We start from the raw sequence: 21,663 nt of genomic DNA, 5'->3' as shown, positions 1-21,663 counted from the left end.
CTAATTCGGAACCTGGAAATCTTGCTGTCTCTGGAAGTGACTTACAAGATGATTGCTCTAAACTTTGATTCCACATACCTCACCATGCACAGAACCGCAAGAAGCCTTGGCCCCTAGGAGGCAACCAAAGGAGGGTTAGAAGCTGCTTCGAATTGGGAACTCCGGTTCTAGTTCCTTCTGCCACCCTACTGGCGTATGATTCCCTAGCAACAGCTTCGATTTTTCTCTGTGGTTCTGAGAGATACCCAAGTGATACCAGCTTGGGTTTGAACGTAAAATTAGATCACTGTACTAAGGTGCGTCCTTTCTCTGAAGTACTGAGGGGGATCAACAGACCCACACAGCCTCGCACCTCCCATACAGGGCAAAGGGAGCAGAGGATCCACCCCGGGCTGAACCTACCATCCCAAATATCAGACCATGCCCCCTACCCGGAAGATCCGCCCCACCCGAACCCCCCACCCCGCCGCAAGAAGCGCGCTGCCGTCGCAGGGAGCGGTGCATTGTGGGGCTTGTAGTGTGGCGGGGTTGGGCGGGTGGGCGCGGCCACAGCACCATCTTCTGCGGCTGGCTGGTCGGCTTTGCTCCGGCCCCAGCGACGCTCCCTGGCCAGATGGCGCCGCGGCCGCTGGGCCCATTGGTGCTGGCTCTGGGTGGCGCCGCGGCGGTGCTGGGCTCGGTGCTCTTTATCCTCTGGAAAGCTTACTTCGGCCGCGGTCGGGAGCGGCGCTGGGACCAGGGCGAGGCCTGGTGGGGCGCGGAAACCGCCCGCCTCCCTCAGTGGGACGAATGGGAGGTGAGTGTGGCGAGCCGCCCAGGGCTGGGCGGCCTGCGCATGCTGGGAGCGCGGAGTGCTAGTGCGAGGGCCTGGACCATGCCAGACAGGCGTCGGGTTTCGGGAGCTCTGAGGGCGCGGCAGGAGCTGCCTGGCACCTGCGCAGTGGCGCCGCCCTGGGGGATGCCGGGTAGAGCCCTCAGGCCCGGTGCGATTGACCCTGAGGTCTCGGGAATGGCGTGGGGTTACAGAATGAGGAAGCCAAGGATCTGCGATGGGGAAGAATGTGCCCGAGATCACTAGGAGTCAAACAGAAAAGTGAGTTTTTTTTCAGTTCAGAACTCGAAAGGCAGTTCCTGCCATGCTACTCCAGGCCATACTGCCTGCCCTGGGATGCGTGGAGGGCGGGCCTGGGCACCGCCAGGCCTCGGTTGTCCCTGAGGAAGGAAGGGTCAGGAGGGATGTTGGAGACTGCAGCCTTGATCTCTGTCCCGCAGCCCGAGGACGAGGAAGATGAGCCGGCATTGGAGGAACTGGAGCAGCGGGAAGTGCTGGTGCTAGGCTTAGATGGCTCTGGGAAGAGCACGTTCCTGCGCATGCTTTCTGGGAAGCCACCACTGGAAGGCCACGTCCCCACCTGGGGCTTCAACTCTGTGAGGCTGCCCACCAAGAATTTCCAGGTGGACCTGTTAGAGAGTGAGCAAGGGACCCCTTCTCATCATCATCACTGTTGGCTGGGCCTAGACTCTTTGGAGGAGTCTGTAAAATGCATATCTAAGCAGGACATTTCCCCTTTGTGAAATCCTTCCTGTTCTTCTCCAGGGCACAAGATACAGAACATTCTGGCATTTAGGATTCCTCCTTTTCCGGTGTCTCTAAATGGACTTCCTACCCTTCACAACCTGTGCCTTCCATTGACAGACTCACAGCTAAGGATTCATGTGCCAAGCACTTGACAGGCATTGCTGATAAAATACCCCAGACAACCTCATAAGACTACTCAGTTAATCTGCTTAGAGGGTACTTGTAGAAATGGGTAAATCACGAAAGGTCCCCAGCTTTCCTGTGTTCTAATGCAGAAGAGCCTCCTCCAGGCCCTTAGGAAGGGACTTGTTTCTTACCTCCTCTGCTTGGCATGCGCTGTTCGATCAACTACTGTTACTCATTCTTTAAACTGTGGTTTCTTTTCTTCCATTATTTAAGGTTTTTTGTTTTGTTTTGTTTTTGTTGTTGTCGGAATGCTTAATAACTACAGTTACTCATTCTTTAAACTGTGGTTTCTTTTCTTCCATTATTTAAGGTTTTTTGTTTTGTTTTGTTTTGTTTTTGTTGTTGGAATGCTTAATAACTACAGTTACTCATTCTTTAAATTGTGGTTTCTTCCATTATTTAGTGTTTTTGTAGTTTTGTTTGTTTTGAGATGGTCTCATAGTGTTGAGGCTCTTCTTGAACTCTTGGACCCCCCCCCTCTCCACCTTCTGAGTGTTGGGGTTACAGGTCCATATTACCATGACCAGTTCTCAATTGCAGTTTGTGAAGACATCCTTTGGAGCTTTCCCTGGCTCTGTCCTGACTCTGGGTCCCCTTCTGCCACAGTGTTTGTCCCATCACCCTTTGTCCCTGGTGAGGCTGCGAGCACCCTGGTCACAGGTTGATGCGATCCACCCTGGCCCAAGACCTTCAGGAGGTGTCTGAGGGCTTACTGAGTGTGTGATCAGAGAGAGGATTGAGGAGCCTACCGTCCGTCAGTCCTAGACTTCTTGGGATTTTTGGAAGGGGGTGAGTATGGAGAAGGCGACAGTTCTTGGCAACCTAGGTCTAGCCTCAGTCTTTGAAGAAGCAGTGAGGGGACTTCCAGCCACAGGACTAAAACCATGAGGAGTAGATGTGTTCATGAAGTACGGGTGACAGAATTGAGCTTTGGGAGCCTTACTCTTGGCCTGAGCGGACTTTTTTCTCTGTTCTTCGGCACTGTGGTCTGGCCAGCTCTGGCCACACCTTTCTCCCTGGTTGTAGCAAATGTTGATGTTTAGTTAGGGCTTTGGATCTCCCTGATATCGAATTTCCTCTGTCTCTTCTTGTGCCAAGGACATGAGTTCATTGAGGGTACTGACAGAACCCATGTGAGAAGGTGTTCTCGTGTGCCTGTATTCTGACAGCTAACCTTCCAGGCTCAGTGGAGTCTCGTCTGGGATTCAAACAGATTGCTGTCAGGCATGGTGGTTCACACCTCTAATCCCAGCACGTGGGAGGCCTTGGCAGGAAGCTTGCCACAAGTTTCAGTCCCGCCTGGTCTGTATAGTGAGATCCAGTCTCAACTCAACAACAGTAAAAAATCCCACATTTCTAATTACGTCCTAGAGCTTTTCTACCCCACAGCGGTCCCTTCACATGGTCTCAGCATTCTGGCCTGGGGTCTTCCTGAGAACACACGCTTTGGGCAGAATTGGTAAGGGGTAAACTCAATACCAATGACACTTTCCTGAACTCACCTACGAAGTCTGGTGTGCTGGTTCTGCAGCTGTGCTGGTTCTGCAGCTGTGCTGGTGCTGCAGCTGCGCTGGTGCTGCAGCTGCGCTGGTTCTGCAGCTGTGCTTGGGCAGCCTGTCTCTGCTACTCCCTCTGTTGCTGCCTGGTTCAAGCACGTCCACCTCCCCCCCCGTCAGGTCTGCAGTTGCTTTCTCATAGCTCTTCCTGCTTCTGTCCTCAGTGTTGGCCGCTGGACCGGGAAGGGCCAGCTTCTGTCCTTTCTCCTCTCTCTCTGGAGGTACCTTACCACATTACTTTCTCTTTCTCACATACATGGAACTCGTTCTTTGCTTGCCTGAGATGCTTTCTTTTGCTTCTTCCATGGCTAGCTCTTGCTCAGCCTCTGCTCAGCTCACATCCAGCCTCCTTGAGACATTCCCAGACCACCCACAGCCTCTAGCCACTTCCCCATGTTGTGATTGCTTGCTTTCTAGAGTGTCGTATCTGATGGCCTGGTCCACTCTGGTAAGGGAGGGAGTTCCTTGAGAGCAGGACTCCAGCCTCGTCGTTTCTGTATCCCCAGCACCCAGATCAGTGCTTGGCACCTGGTAAGCACTCAGTAAATACTTGATGAGTGCCTGCTATGTGCCAAGGCATTGTGCTGAGGCTTTGGGGGGATTTAGAGTGGACAGATAATAGAAGCAGAACCAGAGTGGGATGCAGAGTAACCAAGGGAAGCTGAGCAGAGGGGCAGAAAGGAGCAGAAAGGCAGCCCAAGAACAGACACTACATGGGTAACCTTGTTCAGTGTGACTCCGTACAGTGTTTCCAAGGAAAGAGAAAAGGAGGACAAGGATGAATGGGGACTGAGTTGAGAATGGCAGTATACTGGCAAGGCTTCTAGACATCAGGACCCCGACTTCTTATCATAGTTATCACTGACAGCGAGGAAGCTAGGAACTGGTAAGAGGCCAGGCAGCCCAAGACAAGACAGCCAATGACTGCCACTTGTAGAGCACTGTGCCAGTCCTGTGAAGGGACTATCACAGACAGTCTGCTGGGGTCTGCTGAAACCTCTTGGCTCAGTCAAAAGAGACCAACACACAAAGGTAGTGGTCTCTCTTAAGAGAGCTGGCTGGCTCTGGATTATAATGCTTTTCCCTGGCTGGTGGAACCTTAGGAGCTGGAGGTGGGGTGGGGGTGGGGGGGTGTGGTGGCTGTGGATGGAGACAGACAGGCCACAGGGAGCTCTGGGCTCTGAGCTGGCCCTTGGCCTCTCTTCAGTTGGCGGCAGCCAGAACCTGCGCTTCTACTGGAAGGAGTTTGTGAATGAGGTGGACGTGCTGGTGTTCATGGTGGACTCATCTGATCGGCTACGGTTGCCCTGGGCTCGGCAGGAACTACAGAAACTGCTGGACAGGGACCCTGATCTGCCTGTTGTCATAGTGGCCAACAAGCAGGTGAGAATTATGGGAGATGGGCTGAAGCCAGTTGGACTTGTCACAAATACCTGGGCATGGTGAGGGGGTGCGTAGAAGGACTGGAGCCTAAGCTCCATGTCCAGAGAATGCCTGAAATACTGTCCCCACCCCTTCCACCTCTCATCTTTCCCAGCCTTACTTGTGTTGTTTCTCCTTGTCTCCCTCTTTAACTAAAGAGAGATGCAAGAAATGGTTATTAAGAATTTACTATATACCAGGTATAGTTTCAAATACTTTGTTTTTCTGGATTTTCGAGACCGGGTTTCCAGCACTTAGATAGGTGCATTATGCAGCCCAGGCTGGCCTGGAATTCATAAATCTGTCCCTACCCGAGTGCTGGAATTGTAGTTGTACACCACCACACCTGGCTCAAATGGCATTTATTGGCCTTATCCAAGACAGAATACTGTTTCCACTTCACAAGTGGGGCCTCTGCAGCTGGGGGCGGGGGTAATCTCCACAGGGACACACAGGGTGGTGGAGTTGGAACGCCTGCTTCTAGAACCATCCTGCTCCTGCACTAAGCTGAAAGGTGACAAGAAGTGGGTACATTAAGTAATATGAGTGCACAATGTTGGGACACAGTGTGAACACCTGACAGCCATCACCCCACTTAAGTCTGGATACACCCCATGACAGGCTCTGCTGTCTCTAAATGCCTGAAGTTACTAGAGATCTTCCTCAGAGTTTGTGTTGTTGAGCTGGAGTGGAACTCGGTGGTAAGATGCTGGTTTAGTATGCATGATTCCCTGGGTTCTGAACTCTCAACCCCCACAGCTCCTCTGTAAGAAAAGATTTGTCCTTGACACTATATCTTTCTTGGGTCCAGCAGCCTTCAGGATTACAGACAGACTTTATATGCCATCCTCCACTCCAGGGCAACTGCCACAGTCAGTGTTCCTTGGGGCTTGTGCCAACGTTTCTGACTTGTCTCTTTGATCTCAGATTTACCCTGCCTATCATGGGACACTTGATAATTATATATAAATATGGCTACCATTTGTCCTGGTATACCTGGGACAGTTCCCATTTATGCCTGTTCTGGCCTAACATTTTTGTTTGTTTTTGTATTTTTGAGACAGCGTCTTGATATGTAGTCCTGGCTGTCATGGAGCTTGATGTATAGACCAGGCTGGTCTCAAACCTAGGGAGATCCACCAGCCTCTGTCTCCCAAGTGCCTGGCCCTAGTGCCACTATTAATGGTGTCTTGGGGCCTTAGAAATACTTTGTTGTCTTTTAAAAAATATTTTATAGCATTTTGAACCAACTGGAGGTACTTTACTTTTCTGTTTCTGTGAGAGACACTGTGATCAAGGTGACTTAAGAGTAGTATATTGGTGGCTTTGCTTACAGTTTCGCTTTTGAAATCATGAATACTACCACCACCACACTTTCTCCTACCAAGCCATACCACCTAATCTGTCCCAAACAGTTTTACTAACCTTGGACCTAGCATTCAAATATATGAGTCTATGGGAGCCATTTTCATTCAAACCACCACAGAAGGCAACAAGTGAGGAACTTATGTACGGACTGCTCCAAGAATCTTGAGCCAATGATGAAACTCAGAGGTACCATCGCCAACTACAGTATTTTAAGTAGCCTTTTCCCTCACCCCCACCCAAGCTAGATTGTCTGGAAGTTACCCTACCATATGATCTTACATAATAGGTATAACACGAAATTGTTAAATGGTCTTTTAACAAAAAACCTGGTACCAGATACTGGTGTAAATGCTGAAAGATTGAAGAGACAAAGGAACAAGCCACAGCCACCACCTCTTAACCTCACCAACTTCTCACCCTGAAAAACCTCTAGTTCCTGTCTCCTCATACCTTTCTCGGCCCAGCCATCACTTCCCAGGATTAAGGGCGTGTGTGTTTCCCAAGCAAAGGCAAGAGATCTCAAGTGCTGGCATTGAAAGCATGTGATTTCCAAGTACTGGGATTAAAGGTGTATGCCAGCCACTACTCTGTTTCTCTCCTAGACTGAGTCAATCTCATGTGGTCCAGGGTTGCTTTGAACTCACAGAGATGAGTGCTAGGATTAAAGGTATGTGCCACCACTGCCTGACCTCTATGTTTAATATAGTGGCTTGTTCTGTTCTCTGATCTTCTGGCAAATTATATTAGGGTACACAATATATCATCAACACTTTTCCCCTTTTTTCTAAAATAATAAAAGAAGGTTATAACTAATCTAAGAAAAACCATATATGCTGAATGGCAGTGGCACTTGCCTTTAATCCCAGCACTCAGGAGGCAGAGCCAGGCAATCTCTGTGAGTTCGAGGCCAGCCTGGTCTACAAAGTGAGATCCACGACAGGTACCAAAACTACACAGAGAAACCCTGTCTCAAAAAAACAAAAAGAGTCCATAATCGATCTCTCCTAATTTGCACCTTTTGGGGTCTAATTTTTTGTAGACCTATTTTATATCCTAAATAATTAATAGAATCTCCTCTGTGTGTCTTTTTGGAAGCAATTTGTAATCCCCAACATGGCAAAATTTTCTTTACTTCTTCAAACATTCTTTCTAAAGTATGTACATTTGAATCAGCTAGTAAAATGTCATCCATGGAGCCGGGTGGTGGTGGTGCATGCCTTTAATCCCAGCACTCAGGAGGCAGAGGCAGGTGGATCTCATGAGTTCGAGGCCAGCCTGGTCTACAGAGCGAGTTCCAGGACAGCCTCCAAAGCTACACGGAGAAACCCTGTCTCGAAACCCCGCCCCCCCCCATATAATGGTAAACTATAGATTGAGGAAATTGTTTATGTATTCCAACAGCGTCATACAAAATATTGGCACAGGGTTGGGCTATTTAACATTCCCTGTGGGAGATCCTTCCATTGATATCTCTTAACAGGCTGAGAATTATTTTAAGTAGGCACCATGAAGGCAATCTTTTCTCCATCTTTTTCTTAAGGGTATTGAAAAGAAACAGTCTTTTAAATCGATAACTGTAAGAGGCCATAACTTAGGTAACAGTGAAAGCAAAGGAATTCCAGATTGTAGAGCCCATTGGCTGAATTACCTTGGTAACAGCTCTGTTACCATTCTCCACTTACCAGATTTCTTTTTAATAACAAGTATAGGAGAATTCCAAGGGCTGGTTGATTCTTCCATATGCTGAGCATTTAACTGCTCTTGTACCAGCTGTTCTAAGGCCTGTAGTTTCTCTGTTGTTAAAGACCATTGCTGAACCCATACAGGCTTTTCTGTTAACCTAAAGGTAGGGCTGTTGGTGTCTTTGAAAGATCAGCGGCTGTCGTGCCCTGTTCTTGTACTGTCTGGATGGTCGGTGACTGTTCTTTATAATACCTTCTAATATTTTTCTCAGAAGCATATGTTAGTTTATGGTTTGTTTCTGAGATTGGAGGAATGTTAATCTCGGTATTCCATTGTTGTAATAAATCACATCCCCATAAATTCATAGCTGTATTAGCCACATACGACTTTCATTTTCCTCTCTGTCCTTCTGGCCCTATACATTCGACCCATTTTGCACTCTGTTTCACTTAAGATAATGTTCCAATCCCTAAAAGCTGAACATTTACCTCCTGAAGAGGCCAATTTTGATGCCAAGATTCTGGTGCAATTATTATTACATCTGCACCTGTGTCTACAAGACCTTCAATGAGAACGTCATTTATTTGGTTTTTTTTTTTTTTTTTTTTAATTTTTCCAGAGCTGAGGACCGAACTCAGGGCCTTGCACTTGCTAGGCAAGCGCTCTGCCCCTGAGCTAAATCCCCAACCCCTATTTGTATTTTTAATTTTGGTCTTTGTTCATTTATAGAAGTTTGCCAAAAAATTCACTTTATGGTTCTCCTGAATTTTTTGTTCTCTCTTCTATAGCTGTTCTATCACCCTAAGCAGTATGGTTTTTTATAATAGGCATTAGGTTCTTTAATTGCTCTGGGAAGGAGTTTCTTCCTTGGCCGTAGTGACAGAAAAGTACTGAACCTAATTTGACATGGTGTCTGCAAGAGGCCCCTTAGGGAGTTTCCTGATGACAAAGGATCACCTTGACTGTTCCTTGTTGATCTACATTTGTTAGTACAATGTCTGTCTTTACCACACATTCTGCATACTCCAGAAGGAAGGGTCATTTTATTGGGATTATTTCTAGCAAAAACATTGTTTCTAGGAATGGCCTGTTTACAGTCCCTTTTTAGGTGATCTTGTTTGCTGCAATTGAAATATCTGACATTACTATTTTTCTTCAAATTCTGGAAATCATCTCTCTTATCCAAGCATCATCATGATCATGAGATTAAATATTTATTGTATCTCGGATCCATTCCTCCAAGGGTGTTGATCTTGCCTTTAATGGCCTAATTATCCTTTTATATTGTGCATTGGCATTTTAAAGAGCCAGAGATTCAGAGGCAGGCGGATCTCTGTGAGTTCGAGGCCAGCCTGGTCTACAAAGCGAGTTCCAGGAAAGGCACAAAGCTACACAGAGAAACTCTGTCTCGAAAAACCAAAAAAAAAAAAAAAAGCCAGAGATTCAGCTGTGTAGCGATGGTGCACGCCTTTAATACCAGCACTCGGGAGGCAGAGCCAGGCGGATCTCAGTGAGTTTGAGGCCAGCCTGGTCTACAGAGCAAGATCTAAGACAGGCACCAAAACTACACAGAGAAACCCTGTCTCAAAAAAACCAAAAGAAAAGACAAAAAAAAAAAAAGAAGCCAGAGATTCAATTATTATCTATCTAGCTTCTGATTTTGGTATCATTCTATTTACTGCTGAAGTCAGTCTTTGTAAGAAATCAGTGCAGGTTTCCTTTGGACCCTGTATAACTTTGTAAATGACTCAATTTTCTTCAGTTCTGTCCCAAGCAGTCAAGGCTGCCATGCGGCATAAAGATAGGGTGTGGTCATCATATAAAAATTGTCTTTGTATATCAGCATAATTGCCTTCTCTAAGAAGTCGGTATAAGAAATGGACAGTGGTGGTACATGCCTTTAGTCCCAGCACTTGAGAGGTAGAGACAGGCAGATCACTGAGTTCAAGGCTAGCCTGGTCTACAGAGTTAGTTCCAGGACAGTCAGGGCTACACAGAGAAACAGTGTCAAAAAAAAAGAAAAAAGAAAGAGAAGTAAAAGAAAAAAGAAAGGCCGGGCGGTGGTGGCGCACGCCTTTAATCCCAGCACTCGGGAGGCAGAGCCAGGCGGATCTCTGTGAGTTCGAGGCCAGCCTGGACTACCAAGTGAGTTCCAGGAAAGGCGCAAAGCTACACAGAGAAACCCTGTCTCGAAAAACCAAAAAAAAAAAAAAAAAAAAAAAAAGAAAAAAGAAAGAAAAGAAATGGAGAGATTCCAAAAGGATCAAAAGTTTGGTCATCAACATGAATTTGGAACCTAACTCTGCCATTTATCACTTTTACTGGAACTAAATGACTGAACTAACTTCCTTATCACTGAAGTGGGCTGTGAGAATCAGAGACTTGGTAGGCAGATGCCCTTCAGGGTGCCTAACAAGTAGGAAGGGCTCTACTTCTTACCACACTGGTGGATGCTTCCATGAAAAGGGGGTGCCTCAAAGAGTCAGGATGAAGGAGGGCACTGAGTTTCTTCCATAGGATCTAGAGGTTCCTCCTGGAATGTAGTGTCTTGCTTTTCCCCCGAGTAATAGCTGAACATGTATGGCTTTCATGGCTGACAAGGGTGGTCTCACACCGCAAGCATTGTCTGACAGCCCTGTTGCACTTGTGTTCATTGCAGGACCTGAGCGGGGCCATGAGTATGGTGGAGCTGCAGCAGGAGCTGGGCCTGCTTTCCAGTGACAACCAGAGGGAGGTTTTCCTCTTGGGAGCCAGCATTGCCCCTGCAGGATCTGGCTTCGGGGCACCCGGCACTGTGCACGTCTGGAAACTGCTCTTGCAGCTTCTCTCCTAAGCTGGAGCCACCTCTTACTGCCCAGCCATGGAGACCACAGTTCTGCTTCCTCCTGCATCTTCATTGCCAGCCCTGGCCTTGGGCAGGAGCATCATAGCAACACCTCCTTTGTCCCCTCAAGAGCAAGGCCAGAACCATGCAGAAGCCTTCCTGATGAGGCGCACTTGGGGCAGGAGGTGTAAGGCAGAGGAGAGATGGTGACTGCCTCACCTAAGGCCATAGTGTAGCTCCAGCTCCCTTGCCTTCCTACATAGTGTGATGCTCATTGGCTTAGTGCTTCCTCCCTGCAGCTCCCACTAGTTGACAAACCTGTGTGGGCTTCACAGGTCTCCCATTTCACTGTTCACTCCTAGTGACATCACACATTTTCCACATGGGAAGGGTCTGGGTGGAACACAGTAAATCCTTGCTCCCAGGCCCTCATCCTCCAGCCCCTGCTTTGTCTGTGGCCTTGTGTTTCTGCCTTTCTGGCCCCAGAGCCATCATTTTTAAGGGGAGGTAATTTCCTAGCTTTTTTCTAAATGCCAGCCCTGGCAATGCCAAATGAGGATCACCCTGAACACTTTATTAAAGAATACTCTGACCACCTCCCTACTGTTAAGGCCTGGCCTGCCAATAAAGGTCTGCCTTTATTGACCACAAAGTACAGTTCACCACACAGGTGAAGGACGGTTTTCCCCAGGTCTGGAAACCTGCTGCTTTTGTACTAACTGTGCCAATGCCCATGTTTACATAAGTCTAGAGAAGGAAGCATCCTGAGTACTGGAACAAGACTGGAGTTGGGGGAGGGGGCATTTTACTTATTTATTTATTTATCAAAGGAATAGGCCAAAGTTCAAGGTTCTGTTTCTAGGTGCTGAAATCAAAATCCTAGACTGTCAGAAAATTTGAGAACTGTCTGGAATCATGATGGACAGTGAGGAAACCTACAGGTATCAATGGAGACAGAACTGTAGCTTCCCCTGCTGCAACTTGGTCTTGAGACCATAACTGGAGACAAGTACTTGAAGGGAACCTAGTGCTTAGATTCTAGCATATGGCCCAGGACACAGAACAGGACTAGTAGAGCCATCAGAGTGGCCTTGGGCACATCATCAAGCCTTCTGGGACCTTTATTTGCCAGCAAAGCAGAGAATGAGGTTCTGTTTCTGCAATGAACATTCCATGACTGTGATGATTACCAGTGCATATGGTCTGTGTTGACACTGGTGCAGGCAAAGGGGCCTTCGGTCTGCCAGCGCTGTTGAGAGAACACCAGCGGACTGCTTGCCTTCCAGGCAGTATCCCGTGCTGTTTTTCCTTTTGAGACAGGGTGTTGCTCCAGCCCATGCTGCCTTGAATTCATGGCAGTCAGCCTTCCTCAGCCTTCAATTTTTTTGGGATTGCAGGGAGCATTGGGCCATCATGCCTGGCTTTTCAGTTTGCATTTTGAGAAGAGGCTGTGTGCTGTTTGCCAGTTGGCCAACAAAACCTGGGAAGTGGAAAGCTTCCAAGTTGAAGTGAGCAAAGTCATCAGAAGAGAGGCCCACTGTGCCCTTGGACTCCTGCCCATGAGAATGGAATTACCACAAGACAAATCAGTCCCTCTGTGCCATTGACACCTGCCCACGAGAATGGAATTGCCACAAGACAAATCAGTCTTGCTAGAAGTGCTTTCTGCTTTTGTATTAAATATTTAAGGAATGACTTGGAGTTTAGAGTATTTGAAATTTTGTTGGCAACTTTTCATCTTGTCATTAGAAAGGTGAGAAACTTGTATCATTGCTCTAAGGATTCCACCTTATTCTCCAGTGCTTAAAGTTTACCTTGGAATCAGACTTGTTGATTTAAAGTCCTTTGTCTAATGAGTATCATCGTGTATAGTTGTCATATTCCCCAGGTGGAGGGGATGAATTTCAGAATAAAGAGTTTCACTGTGTCTATTTACCTGTGGTCCCAGTTTCTTGGGAGAAGGCACAGTTGAGGTCTGCCTGGTTTACAGAGTCATGTCAGAGACAGCCTGGACATTAGGTGAGATCTTGACTCAAAGTAAAAAGGCCTATGAGGTGGCTCAGTAGGCAACTTGCTGTGAAAGCCTGATGGTGACCTGAGTTTGGTAGAGTGCTTGCCTAGCAGGTACTAGGTTCAAATCCCCAGTACTAGAAAAACCCAACAAACCACATAACTACTTTCTGGACATTCTGTACTTACTAGTTTGGGAGGAATTGCCAACATTACAAGCCACCTGCAGGCTGTCTATAGCATCCACCTACCATGGGTCCAGATCTCAGACCAGATTCAGAGCTGAGCAGACACTTTGACCTCCCAGCCTCAGAGGGCAAAGACCTTTCTAGGTTCTATGATGAAGGAATCTCCAACTTTTCCCCCACTGCTGTCCCTGGAAGATGACACAAGGGACCAGGGGTGGAGTTCCTCAGTGTATGAAAAGGGTCTTTCTGTCCATTCTATGAACCCAGATGCACAGAACCACAAAGGACAACTGCATAAACTAGAGTGTCACCAGCTTTCTGAGGTACACAATGCCAAAATGGGTATGTTCAGTGAATCCTCATCCTGAGGAAGGAGTGGGCTCAGTGCTTATAGCTCCTGTTGGGCAGTTCTGGAAAGTGAGTTATCAGACAGCAAGTTCCAGTCACTTACCCCTTTGACCTTTGGGACAGACAGTGACCCAAAGCCACCTTCTTTTGTTATTTTGTTTTGTTTTGTTTCTTTCTTGACTCAGAGCATTCAAACCCTTGGAAGGGGATCTACCTGCTGGGGCCAGATCAAGAGGGATAGAAACCAGCTCAGAAGCCTTTTGCCAGCTGGGCATGGTGGAGCACGCCCTTAATCCCAGCACTCGGAAGGAGAGGCATATGGATCCCTGTGAGTTGGAGGGCAGCCTGGTCTACATAGTTTGAGATAAGCCAGAGCTAAAAAAGTCTTCTCCCTCCATGCTCAGGGCAAGGAGGGAGAAGAACACACACAGAGAACATTGTGGAAGCATGTCCTAAGCACATGCCGGGGGCAGACACTAGAGTCTCAGGCCGAGTCCTTGTCCAGAAGCTCAGTTTGGCAAGGGACACCAGGCAAAATGAAAGGCATCATGAGTGAGTGCACCTCGACAAGAATGCTTGCACAGTGGTCTCATCTTCAGCGACTGCAAAAACAGGCACCACCAGCCATGACACAGGAAGCTTACATGCCTTGGGAGCAAGGGACATAGCAGAGGTGGCCTCAGGAAGCAGGCACCCAAATGACAGAGTTAAGGAGACCTAGTCAACGACAAATTTACATTCTGTAGAGGGTAGAAGATACAAAGCCAAATGACAGGAGCTCTGTACACTCTAGGTCCTAAGGACTGTTCTAGGCACCAAATAAGATTGTAGGGCTCAATACTGTGGGAAGGATAGGCTGCTACCTTCAGAACAAACTTGATGTCATATCCACCCTCACTTTGGATACTTCCGACCTGTTTCCTTCCCTATAACAAAGATAAAAGTGCACCTTAGCCGGGTGATGGCACATGCATTCAGGAGGCAGAGACAGGCAGATCTCTGAGTTTGAGGCTAGCTTTGTCTACAGAGCAGGTTCCAGGATAGCCATGACTACACGAAGAAACCCTGTCTAGGGGAGGATATGATAAAAACCCTGGTAGGGAGAGGATATGATAAGAAGTGCATCTGACCAAATGCCATAGGTATAAAGCCATGCTTTTTAAGAATGCTGAAGACAAACTCTAGGTGCTCCCAAGAGGAATTCTTGGCAACTGAAGTTTTTACATGATTCATAGTTGGGGGCAGTTAGGTCTTCAAATGCTCACCTTGCCCATGGTCCTGCTGTAAAACAGGCATCACCTTCTCAGGCCAATGCACATAGCAGGCCTGGGCCCAGAGGATGGCCACACTGTGGAGAACCCAGTGGGTGCCACACAATGGAGTGGAACCTAGTGGTCTGCCAGTCCCAGAAGGCAGCTTTAGGTCCCTGATGTTTTCTTTAAGCCATAGCCATCAAAAGTGAGCAAACAGGACCTGGCTCCTTACCCTTCCATGGCAGCCCAGGCTTCCTGGCAAGTTTCTGGAGGAAAACTAAAGTTAGTTTTCCCTGGGACAGAGCTTAGCTGGGCACAGTAAACACAACCATTACACAAGTAGTAGGACATGCCTTTAATTCCAGCCAGGGCTACACAGAGAAACCCCGACTCAAATCAACCACCAAAACCCCATCACACAGGTAAAATGCTTTTATCATGTACAGATCACATTCAAATAAAGCATCACCTCTGGACACTGAACAGCAAGCCCTGGCTTTTCTGTGAGCCCCCCAAGAAAGCATAAACCATGGCTTCTAAAGAGTTCCTTCTCCAGCCAGGTGTGGGAGCACACACCTTCCCCTTTAATCCGGCACTCGGAACAGAAGCAGGTGGCTCTTTGTGTGTTTGAGGCCAGCCTGGTCTACAAAGCCAAGTTCCAGGACATCTAGGGCTATTAGATTGACTCTCACTCTCTCTCAAAAAAAAAAAAAAAAAGTTTCTTCTCGTAAGAGAGAGAGAGAGAAAGGAGTAAAACCTGATTCTATAGGACTTTGCCAGCATCATATGAAACTATACACTCCTCGCCTTAAAACCTGGCTTTGGTTTCTTTGGTCCAGTAGACCTAAGTCTGGGGGGTATACACCACTCAGTCAACCTCCATCTTCTTTTTCTGCAAAGAATCGATGAAGGCTTGCCACTCTGTTGGGTAAAAGCGCTTATAGACATTGACCTTATTCCGAATCTGTTTTGGGGTATCTTGATAATAATTCTTCTCATCCCGGGCCATAGCCTAGAAAGAAAGACAACATGAGGAGGGCCACATCTAAATCCTGGATTGCCTAAATTGAACATGTCGCCTCCTATCCTTGAGGTCCAGATTTCTCACCTCAAAAGCCATTAGAGATATGCAGAGTTGGTTCAGTGGTTAAGAGCACTGGCTGTTCTTAGAGGACCCAGCATGGTTCACAGCCGTCTTTAACTCCAGTCCTAAGGGATCCGATGCCCTCTTCTGACTCCCATAGGCACCAGACACACATGTGGTGCACATACATACATGCAGGCAAAACACTCACATACATAAAATAATAAAGGAAAAAAAAAGAAAGGAGGCAGAGGAGGCAGATCTCTGTGAGTTTGAGGCCAGCCTGGTCTGAATTCCAGGACAGCCAGGGCTACGTACAGAGACCCTGTCTTTTTTTTTTTTTTTTTTTTTAATTTAAAGACAGGGTTTCACTGTGTATCCCTGGCTGACCTTGAACTCACAGGTATCCACCTGCCTCTGCCTCCCAAGTGCTGGGATTAAAGGCACCACTGCCCTGCTGAGAGACTTTGTCTTAAAAACAAAACAGCCAGAGACATGGAGCCCTCCTGCACTGCAGGGCTAGAAAAAGGGTTCCCTCCTTAGAGAGGGGACCAGACGAGCCTGAGAGAGCAGTAGGGAGTTCACACCGCATCATAATCAATTACTTCCATTTAAGTGCAGAGGTCCAGCATACCAGATTTAGGGTCTCTCTAATAGTCCTGTCTATCCTGGTGCACGCCTTTAATCCCAGCACTCAAGAGGCAGAGGCAGATGGATCTCTGTGAGTTCGAGGCCAGCCTGGACTACAGAGCGAGATCCAGGACAACCAAGGCTGTTACACAGTGAAATCCTGTGTCAAAAAACAAACGTGTGCAAACAGGCCGGGTAAACAGATCTTTTTAAAAAGCCAGGGAAATTCTTAACACATGTGCCTTTGTACAGGAGGCTGGAATTCAATCAAATGAATTTGCAAAATGAAGCAAAAGTTAGCACTCAAAATCAAACAAAAAACAAGGAAATGGTTTAGCAAGTAAAAACACTTGCTACAGCCGGGCGGTGGTGGCGCACACCTTTAATCCCAGCACTCGGGAGGCAGAGGCAGGCGGATCTCTGTGAGTTCGAGGCCAGCCTGGTATCCAAAGCGAGTTCCAGGAAAGGCGCAAAGCTACACAGAGAAACCCTGTCTCGAAAAACCAAAAAAAAAAAAAAAAAAAAACCACTTGCTACATGTCTTGGTTATGTTTTCTATGGCTGTAACAAAACATCATGACCAAAAATAACTTGGGGAGGAAAGAGTTTACTTGGCTTATATATTCTGAGTCATGTTCCTTGGAGGCAGGAGCTGATGCAGAGGCCACAGGAGTGCTGTTTACTGGCTTGCTCAGCCTGCTTTCTTTTTTTTTTTTTAAAGATTTATTTATTTATTATGTATACAGAAGAAGGTGCCAGATCTCATAGATGGTTGTGAGCCACCATGTGGGTGCTGGGAATTGAACTCAGGACCTCTGGAAGAGCAGTCGGTATTCTTAACCACTGAGCCATCTCTCCAGCCCCTCAGCCTGCTTTCTTATAGAACCCAGGGCCACTAAGAAAATTGGAGCCTGGTGTGGTGGCACACGCCTTTAATCCCAGCGCTTGGGAGGCAGAGGCAGGTGGATCTCTATGAGTTCGAGGCCAGCCTGGTCTACTGAGCAAGTTCTAAGACAGCTAGGACTACACAGAGAAACCCTGTCCAAAACAAAACAAAACAAAAAAAGAAAGAAAAGAAAATCCCCTATAGGCTTGCCTACACCCTAATATATATTTTCTCAATTGAGGCTTCCTCCTCTCCAGTGACTCTAGCTTGTGTCAAGTTGACATAAACCTAGCCAGCTCATTATGTAAGCCTCATTTTCTGAGTTCATTCCCCAGAACCTATATAAAATGACAAATTCTGTGGTGTGCATCCATAATCCCAGTACTTCCACAGTGTGATGGGAGGCAGAAAGAGAAGAATGGAATACAAGGCCAGCTAACCTGGATTACGCAACACAGCAGCAAAAATGGGAAACCCTGCCTCAGTAAGATGGATGTCAAGAATCTGCCTCTGAAAATTGTCTTCTGACACCCACACCCACACACAATCCAAAGAAGGCCCAAAGGGCTGGAGAGAGAGCTCACAGGTTAAGTTCTCATTCACATGGCATCTCGTTACAAAGGATCCAATATCTTCTGAGCCCCACAGGTACCAAGCATGCATGTGATGCACATAAACATACATACAGCAAAACACTCATACACATAACAACCTCTAAACAATGGGATGCTTTCTTAGACTCCTCGTTCATTCTATTTAATTGCAGATCAGGCTGAAACAGTCCAGTGTATTTTCCCAATAAGCCCAAGCGGTTCTTCCCAGTAGGCCTCACCTTATAGTCTTCCCCATGATTTTCCACCATATAATGAACATATTCAATGAGGTCCCGAGACAAGGTATTTCCTTTCTTCTCTGGGAGGCTGGCTTCTGCCTCCAGCTCTGGGGTAAAAGAAGCCAGAAATGGAATAAGGCATTACCTTCTGCTTTATTTGAGCTGCCCAAACACCCCTCCATCCAATCCCATGACACAAGACTTGTTATACTAACAGCACATTCCCATATTCAAAGCTAGAACTCTCTTTTTCAAGCCCTAAAATCTCCAAGTCAGTCTCCCACCACTACTCATCCACCAGTGTGGTAACTCCCTGAAAAGTAATTCTCAAGTGATGATTTAAAATGAAATACACTAAGCTTCCCAGTCTTAATCAGTACCGGCCTGAGGGCACAAACAAGGAAAGTTGGGCTCCTTTCCAGCTCTACTACCCCAGAAGAGCTCTTCCTGGTGTATTCTGCCAGTATTTGAAATGGGAAGGTCTGAATTGCTGAACACTAGGGCTGCAGGGCTAGACCCAGATACCTCACTGCTCCATAAGAAGGGAAAATCGGAGCCATGGAGCTAAACCAAAGTGACCTCCAGTTCATGGAGAGCCTCAGCTGTATAACTAGACTCTGTCCAAGCAAACAAAATCCACAAATAAAAGCAGAGTGTGCTTTCCCAGCACAAACAAGACCGTGAATTCAATCTCAGCACAGCTAGGAGAAAAGAAAAGCTAGGCAAATGGGCAAAATATAGAAATGATGTAGTCAAATCTGATCTAAGTGTAAGGCACTAAAATTTCTTACAGTCAAAATCATCTTTGACCTGGTTGTCAAAGGCAGCCTCAGCTTTGCAAAACCAAAGTTCAGGAGAGCTGATATATAGCAGAATGAATATATTCAACATGATTGAACTATACATTTTATTTTTTTGTTTTTTGCTTTTTCAAGACAGGGTTTCTTGTGTAGCCCTGGCCGTCCTTGAACTCTGTAAACCAGGCTGGCATTGAACTCAAGAGACTCAACTACCTCTGCCTCCCAAGTGCTGGGACTAAAGGCATGTGCCGCCACCACCACCCAGCCAAACTGTACATTTTTAAAAGGCCAAGAAGGTAAACTTTATGTAATTTTTTAGCTACAATTTAAAAATTTAAAAAAAATTAATTTTTACAGGGGTGGCACATGCCTTTAATTCCAGAACTTATGAAACAGAGAGGCAAGTGGATCTCTGTGAGTTCAAGGCCAGCCAGGGCAACACAGACCCTGTCTAGAGAAAAAAACAAAAACAATTATAAATAATACTACATTAAGTGCGTGTGGTTTTGTATATACAGTCAGGTGTAGTAATTCTTCTTTTCCCCCATATTGAACTGTGTAAAATTCTTATGTGAATCACAAAAATAAGCTAAAGACAGGACTCAAGTAATTTCATATCAAACATGTCTATTCAAATCAGATTTGGTAAGAAAAACAAAAAACAAAAACAAAAAATCCCCACCTGAATGGAGGTATGTATAGATAAAAGGTTGAGTCTATACTTAGCATTCATGAGGCCCTGGGTTCAATTCCCAACTCACAAATATAGAAATAAAAATAAGCCCACAATAAGCAAGGGGAAGGATAGGTAAGAATTGCAGAATATTCTTTCTTTCCTGCAGGGTCAAACATACAGGGAATTTAGATTTGTCACTGGAAAGATTAAAAGACAGCAGAATCTCTACAAATAGTTCATTTTTAAGTTCCTAAGAAACTGGGAACAAACCTGGTACTGCTTCTTCATCCTTTCAGACACCTAATTTTATCTTCTGTGAGTGTCTCTGTCTTACCTTAGTTCATACATTCAAATCTCATCAATATTAGAGAATGTCTCGGCTATGACACAGTACTACTTCTGAGCCCTGGATCAGATTGTTTCTCCTCTCTGAATCTTGGTCTCTCCCACTGTAGTGAAGAGACTGAGTGCCTTTCCAGCTTTGACAGGGCGGCACTCACACCTTTTTTTTTTTTTGACACAGCCCACACTCACCATTTACCACATAGGGCTTCCGCACAAGATCCTTGGGTCTCTCCTCCATGTCTACCTCCATGGCTTTTACCTGTAAAGAACAAAGCCTATGAGGCCAATAGACAAGCACTTTGAACAGAGAAAGTTTGACCAGGATTAAAGGACACTGCCAACCACAACACAACTATACTTGATATAAGAAAATCCCTGCCAGAGGTCAGACAGAACTAGATAACAAGAACTAGGCCCCTGAAGTCCCAATAACTCTACCAAGAGAAGTACAAGCAGGGCTTTCAAGATGGACCACCTGAGTTCAATCACTAGAACCCACAGTGGAAAGAGAACCAACTCCTGAAAGTTGTCCTCTGACCTCCACCCAAGCACCATAGTATGCTCATATCCATTCTCATAGATATTACACCCATATTTTTTTAAGAAACAAGCAATTCATCTTTCTGTGACTCTTTCTTTCTTACTCTGCTGTGTGGTAACACAGTGAAACAATGCACATGAAAAATGCTTTGTAAGTTACAAGAGAGTGATATCAGATATCTTCTCCATGTCAGTTACCTGGCAGTACTTAGATACAGCTTTACGTTTGTTTAAAAAAACCGGTGTGCCACTTTCCACTTCCATGAAGGAATAGAGAAAAGCCTGCCCAAAGTCAATGGACCAAATTCAGTCAGCAAGCTTATCTATTAGGTTAACTAATCTGCCACATCTTAGGATTCCTGGGAATTTAGTAAAGAACAAAACACAAGATTATGTTAAGGGATTAAGAGGCACATTCAAGATACAGCTGTGCAAATGAATATACCACAATGTACTTCAAATTACTATGAATTGAAATAAAGCAGGAAAGACGCTAGTGGATGAAGTGGGGTGCTATTTTTGAAAGGTGCAAAGGGTGGTTCAGATAGATTTGTTGGGAAGTAACTAGATGTCTCAGGTGAAGAATAACCGAAGGCAGTATAGAAAACAAAGATCTCAAGCTCTGAACAGTCAAGGACAGAAAAAAGATACATTCTAGAAGATTCCACTGAGCTCCCAAACAGGCCCGAGAAGAAATGGTGAGTGGGGGAGGAATGATACTACAAACCAAGCCCATATGTGTGCTGAGGAGGGAGTGTGAGTCGTTACAGGGCTTTGACCAGAATTAGTGCAAGCAAAATAACTGTCGAAAATATGGGAAGGGTGTGTGTGGGAGATCAAATTCTGAAACTCAGCTCAATGTAGGAAGGTGGTGGAGAAGGAAAACAGGAAAGGGCTAGGGTGGAGAGGAGGAAAATGCCTGAACCTTGCTGCATCAGTACCTTCCTCTTACGGAGGGGAACCGCCTTGTTGGGGTCCATGGCCAACCCCATCTCCGCCAGGTTCTGCCGCACGGATTTGGTGTGGTCCCAGGCATGTCGGATGTGGGAGCTAACGGCAAAGAAACAGACAGAGATCGTGATTCTGTCACCTCGCCGTCGATCCTGCCAGCCGAGGCCCCTGCCTCCGAAATGGCCCCTCACCACTCGATCCGTGGCGCTGCCTTCCGACGAGCATTCCGGTTCAAACGCTTTCGGTTGACATTGTAGCCGAACTTCTGCCTCCTAGTCTTTCCCTTGGCCTTGGGCATCGCGCAGACGGCCGCACCAGAAGCTCAAACTCCGAAGCAACAGCACAAACTCTAGAGCACACTCTCAGAGCCGCGTGTTAACACGCTCCGTCCCCCAGCGCGCGCAGGGATTCCCGGAAAATGTAGTCTTTTTAGTGGCGCCGCCACATGGATTTACTACAACTCCTAGAATGCACCTGGCAATGGCGCCTGCGTACTACCCTC

General features: G+C 46.6%; 2 protein-coding genes across 2 annotated transcripts; one reads left to right on the top strand and one right to left on the bottom strand.

The window, feature by feature from the left end:
* The first annotated feature begins 561 nt into the window (after positions 1 to 561).
* Arl10 (ADP ribosylation factor like GTPase 10) lies at positions 562 to 12,553 on the top strand. Its single transcript, XM_059262918.1, has 4 exons — positions 562 to 796; positions 1,273 to 1,471; positions 4,529 to 4,704; positions 10,454 to 12,553. Exons 1-4 carry the CDS (start codon positions 614 to 616, stop codon positions 10,625 to 10,627), a joined length of 732 nt encoding a protein of 243 aa, XP_059118901.1. The 5' UTR covers positions 562 to 613; the 3' UTR covers positions 10,628 to 12,553.
* A 2,579-nt stretch (positions 12,554 to 15,132) lies between these two features.
* Nop16 (NOP16 nucleolar protein) lies at positions 15,133 to 21,655 on the bottom strand. The gene is made up of 5 exons (XM_059262916.1): positions 21,353 to 21,655; positions 21,152 to 21,260; positions 19,860 to 19,929; positions 17,850 to 17,956; positions 15,133 to 15,429 (listed from the first exon to the last, which is right to left on the bottom strand). Exons 1-5 carry the CDS (start codon positions 21,457 to 21,459, stop codon positions 15,286 to 15,288), a joined length of 537 nt encoding a protein of 178 aa, XP_059118899.1. The 5' UTR covers positions 21,460 to 21,655; the 3' UTR covers positions 15,133 to 15,285.
* Positions 21,656 to 21,663: the final 8 nt, after the last annotated feature.

This window comes from Peromyscus eremicus, chromosome 5, assembly GCF_949786415.1.
Source record: "Peromyscus eremicus chromosome 5, PerEre_H2_v1, whole genome shotgun sequence".
Classification (NCBI taxonomy): Eukaryota; Metazoa; Chordata; class Mammalia; order Rodentia; family Cricetidae; genus Peromyscus; species Peromyscus eremicus.
This window is presented reverse-complemented; position numbering and strand designations above follow the sequence as displayed.